This window comes from Amblyomma mixtum, chromosome 7, assembly GCF_055824585.1.
Source record: "Amblyomma mixtum isolate Tamu chromosome 7, ASM5582458v1, whole genome shotgun sequence".
Lineage (NCBI taxonomy): Eukaryota > Metazoa > Arthropoda > Arachnida > Ixodida > Ixodidae > Amblyomma > Amblyomma mixtum.
Genome location: NC_143018.1, coordinates 126029141 through 126039970, shown reverse-complemented (window position 1 = coordinate 126039970; position 10830 = coordinate 126029141). Strand labels below are relative to the sequence as shown.

Below are 10830 nucleotides of genomic sequence, written 5' to 3'. Positions count from 1 at the left end.
AAGACAGCCAGCAGATAAAAACGCATGTGGAAGTTCACTTCTAAAAACCAGGCTGACATATTATTGGGCTGTCGCGCTGGTTCGAGCTAGAGGGCAGGGAATCGTGATCTGCATGTTGTTTGCAGCGATGCAACTGTTGCTTATCGTAGCTGTAGCGAGAGTATTATACTTGTTTGTGACACCCATGTACAATTTTGCATCAGTGCCCTATATGCGTTTGATAAATACACTTAACCTACCAACTGCCTTAATTAAGCGGGTGACGATAGTAAACAAACGGTGCATTCTAGCAGGCAGCGAGGTGGTGGTGCCTAGGTATAACCTGTTGATACATGTGAAAAAACTGCGCATCAATGCATCATTGTATTTTCATCTGCTGAGGACCGGGTGTCTGCCCTTGACTATGGTACCTAGCTCACCATAGTGAAGGGCAAACAGACTGAAGTCTGGGTGGAGCTCCTTTCAAGTCAAGAATCAAATGCACACACATGGTTATCACAAAAGGTGCAGAAATATGTGCTTTATATTTACAGCTCGCAATATGGTGATGGACAGTCGGACATACTTTGCTAAGCCTCAATCAAAGGCAGGAATTAAAAAATTGAAGTGAACTATTGGTGCAATCACTGAATTTAGCTCAAACCAAAGCAAACATCTGCAACCCTCATAAGTTCAAAACTGCACGTCACGCTACACAATGAGAAGAAGTTGCCAGCAGCTAAACTGTTGAAGCACTCCTTCGATTAGACGTATATAAAAAAACAGGCATTTCAACTCTACAAAATCAGCTCTGGGCACCATGATCACAAAGTAAAAAGAATTGACAACACAGTTTAATCAAAATCGAATTTGCACGATACTGCACTCTTGACCCCAATGAGACACTATAATTTAATCAGATTCGTGATCGTCCGTGTGAGGCTTATGACAATAAACAGGGCACCGCTCAAAGGCAATCCCTTCACCACCGGCTACGGTTGTCTCCCCCACCCCAACCGCCGCCGTCGCCGCCGCCACATCTTCGGAAACCGCCACCTCGGCTGCCACGTTCGGAGCCAAAGGCACGCTCCTCGTCATCACGTCGCTTCTTCCAGGCATCGAATCGTTCAGCCATTGAATACAGTTCTCGAGGAACTTCCTGGTTGGCCTCTTCGAGGATGCTGATTAGCTCGCGAGCCTGCCTCCAGTTTTCACGAGTAACCAGTGCAATGGACTCACCACGGCGGCTGCACGAAGAGCAAAGGAAGCAAGCATTTCACCTCAGTAACTGCACCAGCTGATGCCTGCCATCAACAGCAGGAAAAAAATCAATACAAAACACTTGAAGTACACAGAGTACTTTAACCCATATATGCCACAACTTCAGAAATTTGAACGGATCAAAATATATTTTGATCTAATATGTTTATTTCACTTCAGAATTCAGAATCATCCTTTTATTGGCGGAAAGTCTCCACAGAGACTTTTAAGCCATCCTACGAAGTTGGATAGTACAGGCGGAAACAGTGCAGAGAAGCAGGGAAGCTCGGGCCTCATTTAGGACAGCTGCACAGAATGACCTCACGATAAAAAAAGTAGTTTATCAAAACTTTTCTTGTTGCCTAAACGAGAGACAAATAACATGAAAAAAATTATAAGCTCTAGAATTCCGGTGCCGGGCTAGTTTGGTTGGTTTATGGGGTTCAACGTTCCAAAGCGACTCAGGCTAAGATAGGCGTCAGAGTGAAGAGCTCTGGAAATTTCGACCACATGAGATTCTTTAACGTGCACTGACATAGCGCAGTACACAGGCCTCTAGCATTTCGCCTCCATCGAAATTCGACCGCCGCGGCCTGGATGGAACTCATGTCTTTTGGGTTAGCAGCCGAGCACCACAACCACTGAGCCACCACGGCGGCCTCCTCTTCCTTAAAAGAGAGGAAAAATGACTAGCTAATACTTGGAATGGAAAAGATGTAGGTGTCGCCAGCCACCAGATTTGATACAATGACGTCTTTATTGCTCTTAATGCGCTAGTCACGGGAAGAGGGGCCGAAACTGCTTCTGAAATGGTTTTTTGAGAATTTGATGCTACTGAAGAAATCGAATCTATGAAGCTTCTATGTAAAGCGGGCAAAGTATTTTTATGCTAGCATTTAAAATTGTGACGTAATGGTCAATTATATCTGCAACGATGTTCGGGCTTCTCCTCACTGTGTAGCAGAATGCGGGGAAACTTGTAATGGCCTCTCTGCCACCGAAATTTCAGACGTCCGCTGCCTTCGCCTGCATGCTTTGTGCATCGTCCAATGCTAGCAAACAATGCTTCGTGAGCTTCACCTTCAACGGCGCTGGTTTTCTATCAAACAATTATTTCTGCACTGGAAACGTAGCACCGCTGTACAGGACATCATTATCGGGGCCTCTGCCCAACACTATGCACTGCATACAAGTCTGCAAGCCTCTGCCGCTTTATTCGGCGATAACGCCACCACTGCAAATGCTAGCGCAAAACTATTTTGCAGGCTTTACCTGCATGCTTCAGAAACTCGGTCCTTTTAAACTCGTAGAATTCTAAAACTTCATCTGCCCTCTAAGGAAGAACTTGGGGCATGTTTGATCCTTTTAGATAACATTCCACGATTAGAAGTGACCTTCCAGCCCTTCAAGAACAAAACTGGCAGCTGGAATTTCAATGTATCCGCTCCACTCAATGGCCTGGTATCTCATTCAACAAGAAAGATCTGCTGAAGTAGCAGCACCTTTAAGTGCTTGCCTTGAAATGAAAAGTGCTTATCTACTCCTACGACAGTTTTACCTGGCAGCAGCCATTGTTCGGCTTTGTTGAAACGCAACCATAGTCACAAAGCAACCCTACGAGTGAAAGCAAGCGGGAAACAGAAAAAACAAAACGTTCAAATCACGAAGTCATCCAAAGCTTTAGACAAGTCATTAGCCATTGTCTCCAGGCTGGCTAGTCGTAATAGCGATTAATAAAATGGCCAGGACCAGCATTGAGCAGTCAGAAGCTGCTGTTAGCTTTGTGAACTTAGCCCCTGGTCAGCCATAACTCTTCCCAATTTCAATGAGCCATGCAGAAAGTGTCACAGGAACACACATCCCTAACATCACAGTGAGGCGCGACTTTCAACGTTCTGGAAATCACGTCAGGGAAATGTAAGCCCGAAAAACGATGAAGGCATTTCGCTCTTTGCAAATACCTTATGCTGCAGATATGGACCTTGAGAAAGGCCCACAAAACTCCTTGTGCATTAAGGAGCACAACATTTTAGACATTGTACGAAATCTTGAAAGCTTTTTTGGAGCAGGAAATTTCTATAATGAGGTGTCAAAAAAAAAATGTCTCGCAGATTTTTTCAAATTATTTTGCAGAGCTCACTTAAGGTAATTAAATCATACTGAATGTCGCAGCATATATAAGTCAACTGCCGCAACTTGCAGCACTCGCTCAAGTCGACACGGACCCCCAATAAGTGTGCTTGACTTGTTACAGATACAAGACTACTGCATGGTCCCTGACAGGCGACCAAAGACAGCACACGACACATCGGAGAAAAAAAAATAAAAGGAAGATTCTTACCCTGCTCGGCCCGTGCGGCCCACTCGATGAACGTATTCTTCGACGTTTCGAGGAAAATCGTAATTGAATATGTGCCTGCAGTCAATATAAAGAGAGGGTTAAGTCACGCCATCAGCCACATCACAAACTTAACAATGTGGGCAACAAAGTGCTGTTACAACAGATTACGCCAGCCACACAGCGAAAGGCAAAGCTCTTCACTTTCAGGCCTGAAGTGCAGCAAAGAATATCCTATGTGCTTAGTGAAACATAGCTCCGGGGTTACTGTTACTGTTAAATTTTCGAAGTTTTCCTGCTCACTACTAACAAAAAAATCTCTGCCTCTCCCGTAACCGAGAGTAGAGTAAGCATGAAATGTTTACGGGCCTAATGTCATCTCGGTGGACACCCGAACCGCACCGTACAGGAAGGAAGGAACGCCACCACCCGTTCAACGCAATGTCTTGCCATTTGAACGCAAGGTTTTTTGAGGAAAGGAAATGGCGCAGTAATTCTCTGCCATCTCGGTGGACACCCGAACCGCACTGTACAGGAAGGGAGGAACGCCACCACCCGTTCGGCGCGATGCCTTGCCCTTTGAACGCAGCGCTTCTCCCCCGGATCACGTATGACAACGAAGTGTAACGTGGCATTTATGTGCTGTTTGCACGCGTTATTAGAAATCGGAAATTATAATTCCGTGCATTATCAAACCCACAGCTCCACTGATATCTTGATAAACATTGAGAAGGCACTGGCAGCAGTTATTTTTTGTCTCATTTGGAGACCAACCGGCGCTTGCATGCCGGTCGCGTAGGAGGGCTTAGAGAGTCTCGTTAAATCTCGTTAAGTCTCGTACGGTGCCTGGATGTTCTCGTTTCAGAGCCCGGATGACTGGAATTCAGTGCCCGGATGAGTGGATTTCAGTGCCCGGATGACTGGAATTCAGTGCCCGGATGAGTGGATTTCAGTGCCCGGATGATGGCTCTCGGTCTCGGCGTGACGTCACCACACTGCCGACAACGGGAGCTAAAAGCATTTCATGCTTAAAATATATGCGTGAGCTACATGAGCTTTCTCTTCCTTCATGTAGCCAAGTTCTGATGGTGATTTCTGCAATTCCTATGGGCTACTGATTAGCGATTGAATAGGCTTTGGTGCAACAACTCTCTCACGGTAACACTTCATGTTGCGGCATTTAGCAGCAAAAAGGATCTCCAAAATAAAATGACTGCACTCATGGTGCTAGACTATCAAGCTCACTCACGTCACATCCTTGATGTCCAACCCTCGCGCTGCAACATCAGTGGCAATCAGTATCCGCACTCTCCCGTCACGGAAGTCTTCGAGAGCTTGCTCCCGGTCGCACTGTTCCCTGCAAGGTCATGTGCGCACATAAAATGAGTGTGAGAGCACTTTCTGGCAGCGATGATTGTACTGTCGCAGCAAGGTAAACTGGAAAAGAGACAAGCAGGCTTGCTCAGGACCTGAGCTAGCTCCAGTTTTTTGTGGCTGTCAAAGGCACGGGTGTTGTGGCAGCCTGTTAGTTCACCTTAGTTGTGACTTTAGTATGCTGCCGCCAAGCATTGCCATTGTTAGCACGATGTGCAAGCACCTGAATAGCTACACGACTGGGAGTTTGCTCTTGAACAGGACAAGCGTGCGGCGGGCCAGAAATACGACGTGGCCAAGAAGTGCGGCGGTTGCAGCTGTGGTGCGCCTGAGTCAGGACTTCCCAGCTGGAGATGAAGTTTTCCAAACAGATGTGTAATGTGAAAGCCCCTGGCAGCTGTGTGCGGAATTCGGAATGCGCAGCTGTTCCACGCGATGTCGACGTATATGCTGCGGGTCCGCAACAGTAGAAACGTTTAAAATAAGCTTGTGTAGTGGAATGTGCGTGTTTTTGTTGTTTTTTTTTCACCTAAGATTGGGGTGGGGGGGACGAGAAGGCATCGGTTTACAATCGTGTGTGCCAATTTCAGGGTGCGCCTATTATGCATGCCGTCTCGAGTCCCGAATATCCAAATAGGAGTGATTAGAAAGGGATAGAAAGGGAGTAATTACTTCTTAACATCCACCACAGCGCAGCCATATGGCCAAAAACGGCGGATCTGAAAAAACGACAGCCTAGTGTCTAAACTGCCATACATCAGCCAACTTTCTCCAGGTGGCAAATGATAAAATATAAGGCTGTACACATGGTTTGGTTTGGTTTGGATAAACGAAACCTGTACACATGGCTACGAACAGAGCACATAGGTAAAACGCAACAGACCTCACGACAACACATTGAAAAAAAAAAACGAGGCCTTAGAGACTTGTGTGCACCTCACCTTCCCCCATGTATGGAATCACAATTGACTCCTGCCAGGATAAAGTCACTCGACAAGTGGTCCACCCTGCACGGACACAAGCCCAAAATTTACTACGCTCAGCTAGGCACTAGGCTTATAAGAGAATGATGGCAAATTGAATTTGGCCTCTCTCAACAGATATTTGCATTCTGACGGACACTGCCTTCAACGGAAACGAGAAGCCTTCATCACCTAGAAAACATTTGGTTTAAGGGGTTTAAAGGCGCGTCTAGTGAATGCGGCGTCTTCGTTCACTCCCATCTTCCTCCCTTCCCGTTGCGGCGAGGTTGTGTCCACCGAGATATGAGAGACAGATACATTTTCTTTCTTCAAAAACCAATTTACCGACGAGCAAGGCGTAGAACCGAACCGGCGATGACGTTCTGTGGACACCCTGGCAGCGTTGCAAGGCGTTGTCGCGTATCACTTTTAGGGGCGAAGCTTAACGTCTTAAACCACACATCAGTTACACAAGCAGCAACACCGGGCTTAAGGCTTTCGCCTTACCGCACTTTAGGTCAACAAAGTGCCCCCCTGAATTTTTTGGTATAGGGCTGACCACGAACGCTTCCCTAATCTTTTGTTTTATGTCAGTCGAATTCTTGATCTCTCTTATTGTGTCTCGGTGGCCAAGTCTCGTTAGGAGGTGCCTTCCTACATGGGATTGTGCTAGCCTGATTTTCTGAAAGAATGTGGCCACATTTGTCACTTTTTTGCTAATTCACTGCTAATTCAGTTCGTGGATTTTCTGAGGGACCATGCATCAGTATGCTTTTTGTTTTTTGTATGCATGTTAGCCAAAAGCGATGGAGGCTTACTCCTCAGCACTTTATGCAACCACTACAGAGGCACAAAAAAATGTTAGACCGCTGGTATGAAAGCAACGGCAGCAAATGCAGGGTGCCATCTGACGGACACGTTCGGATTTCTCAACGACTGGCAGAAAAGGAAATGGCCATGGCACTCACATGGCCTTTCTGTCGAGGAACACAATCACCTTGTCTTCTGGCTGCATGGAGTCCAGGAAGGCTTTAAGCTGTGAGAAGCAAACAAAAATAGAGAAAACTTCATTCGGTAAAATCACATTTCCACCAAGAAGCCAAGCAAAATGCACCCAGCAAAGGGCACGCCACTTTACCTGCGCACGCTTTTCGGTTTCGTCACACATGATGATCGTCTGCGTGACAGTGTGCACAGCCTGGAAAAATAAAAATGTGTACATTCAATGCAAAAGCAGTACGCAACCAAGGGTACGAAAAAAGAAACATGGCAATGTAATCTGCCACACTACTGTTGTGGAAAAATTCGATACCGTCCAGCACCCTTCGTGCAACTGTCTCCCATTTCGCACCATATGCAATGAATGGTAACTGTGCTGCATCCATGAACTGCGAGCTCTAAAGACTATCACTGTTTTTTTTAATTTAAAACTGCTTACGTGTGGGAATGCTAAAGCATTACTGTCCCTCAGTGCATTGACCCCCCTCCCCCCCCCCCCCACAAATGCACAAACATCAATGGCACCACCCGGGGAATGCCCTGTGATGAACACTTGCATCACAATTTTGATATGGAAGTCCGGAAAGGTGCATGTGTCGCCAGTTCGAATCCCTGTCGCAAGCTAGCCTCCATCTTGACTAGCACATGTAAGATATATGCGACGAGAAATCATATGACACCGCCCAGGAAACTGTTCAACAAACGGTTGTGTCACAACTTTGGTATGAACGTTGTCTCGGGAAAACGAGCGCGACATGGAGGCCCACCAGCGGTGACAATACGTAGACGAACGACAAGTACTATACGATTGTCTGAAGTGGTGATACATGGCTTGCTGTATGCATCACATGGCTGTTTGATGACATCGCCTTTTTTCTCTCGCCATCGTTGGGATTTTCTGTAACATCTGCAAGTACACACATGCCACCTGCTTCTCTTGTAAAGGGACCAGTAATGTTTTTGAATTAAAACCCTATGGAGTTTGTTCAGTGCACTGATAAGAAACAGCCACGTACACTGTCCACCTTTACGTAGGTTGTATCTGAAAAAAAAACTAAGCAGCACAAGTGTTCACGGCTGTTTGACTGAGCTCCTGCCCGACATAGTTTCACAGGGTAAACATAGCAGAGGGTAGCAAAGTAAGGTGGGCATGTGAGGTTGGGAAATTTGGTGGAGAGAGCCGAGAGCTGGCACTGGGCCCAATGAAGATGGTGACTGTGTTACCATTATCATATGGCGATGAAAAAGTACCGTATGTTCCGGTGTATAAGACGCGCCTATTTTTTTCTAAAAAGCTTGCTAGTGCGTCCTATACAAGGGTGCGTCTTATAAGCGAATTTTTCATTTTTTTTAGTTCAGAAAATTACTCACGTTCATGCTCAAGCTTCTTTCACCGAAAAAATATCACTACCAATAACGCGTTTGTAACACGGTTAATACTGCATTACGGGGACTGCCATGCGCAATTTTTTTAGGTGAACCTTATTTTGAAACGGCGGGGATGACGACTTCCGGGACCATAAACGCACGGCCGTTTCGGAGGCCCCAAGCAAAAGTTACGTTAAATGCCAAAAGATGGCAACAATCGTGCTCCTCGCCATTATCAAGACCAGCCAAGACAAGCCGCCGTTTTTTTTAAGCCACACTTTGCAACTTTGTTTGCTCCGTGTACTTAGTGCGAAGAGAATGTTTCAGCCGCCTTGCCTGCAGAAATATGCGACCTTTTTGATAGCGCAACCGAAGATGAAGACTTCGAAGGTTTTAAGTAAAAATAAAATGTTGTTATTGACATAAGGAGAGTTCTTTGGTTTTTTTTCTTTTTTGCTAAAACGTGGGCAAGTATGGTGTGATTGTTGCCTTTTTCGATCACTTAGCGTCGCTGAAGAACTTCTCACAGGTGAGGTGCATTTCGCGATGGCACCACAAGCATGTTTAAGCCTCACTAGCCTAACTGGGTAAATTGGGGTGCGTCTCCGGCGCGCCTTATATACTAACTTTTTCGATGACAGCCTGCATATATGGCAGGTGCGTGTTATACATGGGTATGTCTAATACACCGGAAAATACGGTACTGTGTGATTAAAACTATTCACTTTCCTCATCTCGCACAGAGACGGGGAGACTTGTAGAGCTCCAGGCAAGTACCGCACATGCACATGTAAGGCAGTCTTTTTTTTTGCAATTCTGACAGGGTGCAGCAGTTACCCACAGCCGACACTCTTCCGCTCATATTCTCTACCTACAGCGCTAATTACGTTTTGCAATTCTGACAGGGTACAGCAGTGACCCAGAGCCGACACTTTTCCGCTCATATTCTCCTCCTACAGCGCTAATTACACTTCGCTGCTTTATGAGCAACTAGCATTTTACAACGAATCAGTGCAGGTGCATCAAACCTTTCAGAGGGAGAACACATTAGAAGTCTTGATTACATGACACAAAATTACACACACTGCACATTGTATGATGACCAGCACGAACTGTTCTGTGTGAAGGAGACTGGTGGAGCACTTCATCGCCTGAAGTCAAACCACCCAAAGTTATTTTGTGCGAACATTAAGTCGGAGACATGCACATGTAAGAACTAGGATTCGGGATTCCACTGAAGGAATGGCTGGCCTACAATGTCGTTGGTCAGTATGAGGCGGCTCTCATTTGGCGCGCTCTTATGCTCACTTTGCTGCCGAGGGCATTGCGGAGATCAATCATGCCTCCATTTTAATGCAAGTGACAGTAAACTGGCAACAGGATTAGGCCTCGTATTATAAGTGATTATTGGTTCAAAGCACCTTTCCCTATCAAAGCAATTATAAGTGATTATTGGTTCAAAGCACCTTTACCTATCAAAGCAAAGCACACCAGGCCTAGAAACATTGAGCAAGAGGCCCTTTGTCACAAGGAAATGCATCGATAGTATACGATGCACTCCACTTGGGATTTTCCACAGGACGGAATGGTGGGAATAGAGAAATTGATGTTTTCTCTTTTTGGTCCGAACACCTAGCATACAAGAAAAGTAAACAACGCAGAGACAGGTGCCATGTGGGCTAAATGATACATGTGAAATGTAATTCTCTTGTCTGTTCTTTTAAAATTACCAGCGGCCAAGCTGGGATGCACAAGCCCTCACATAAATGCACATGGTATGGCCACAGATCACGGCTGCTGCGATAACTCACCGCCAGGTCCAGCGAGCCAATGAAAACCTGGAACGGGTTCGTCATATGCTGCTGGCCGAGCCGACGCACGCCTACAGGCCAGGTGGCACTAGTCATGACTGTCTGCCGGTCCGGCCGGATGTCCAGCAGAACTTTCTTGATCTGCGGCTCAAATCCCATATCCAGCATGCGATCGGCTTCATCCAGAACCTGGCAGCAGCCGCATCACACACATGCAAATGAAAGCCATCAGTGCCCGCAGTATATAGGTACGGCGTCTTATGCACTATAGATAATTTCGACGGTCCCTCATGAGCAGTACTACAGCAGCAAACCAATTTTTCGGACTTGGTCATTTGGATATGCACAATATTTCAGACTTTACTGAGGAATCACAGGCACCTCATAGAAGGTGCAGAAGCCGACAGATTCTTTGGACTCCATTGATGTGTACTTGCGCAAATCAGTCTAATCTTTGTGATACAAAATTTGGGATGATACAAATTTGCAAAATTTTCTGGCTGTCCGGAATTTCGGATGTCCTGAACTGTTTCCCGCGATACTACAGCACAAAGCGCCTGCTGTACGCCACCAACGCCGCAATCGCTAATCGTGCTGTACGCAGTGCAAGTAGTGAGCTGCGGTGCGTGGCTAGCTCGCACATTGCCGAAGTCACGATTGCTAATTGTGTGGTATCCACAGCAAGCAGTGAGCGAGCTGTGGCCGCATGGCTGTGAATAAGGATTATGGGCATGCTTAT

At 46.2% G+C, this 10830-nt stretch overlaps 1 protein-coding gene across 3 annotated transcripts in view; it reads right to left on the bottom strand.

Moving 5' to 3' along the window:
* Window positions 1-817: 817 nt before the first annotated feature.
* LOC149337428 (putative ATP-dependent RNA helicase DDX43) overlaps window positions 818-10830 on the bottom strand; it is a 41128-nt gene continuing 31115 nt past the window's right edge. For 2 of the 3 annotated variants that reach the window (XM_089553438.1, XM_089553437.1), the window contains 7 exons: window positions 10092-10280; window positions 7052-7111; window positions 6882-6949; window positions 5893-5958; window positions 4827-4934; window positions 3581-3655; window positions 818-1226 (listed from right to left, as the gene is read on the bottom strand). In XM_089553438.1, coding sequence (XP_089409564.1) covers window positions 962-1226; window positions 3581-3655; window positions 4827-4934; window positions 5893-5958; window positions 6882-6949; window positions 7052-7111; window positions 10092-10280 — 831 coding nt within the window. In that variant the 3' untranslated portion in view covers window positions 818-961. The remainder of the gene's footprint in view (window positions 1227-3580; window positions 3656-4826; window positions 4935-5892; window positions 5959-6881; window positions 6950-7051; window positions 7112-10091; window positions 10281-10830) is intronic. The other variant, XM_089553439.1, reaches the window with a different exon arrangement.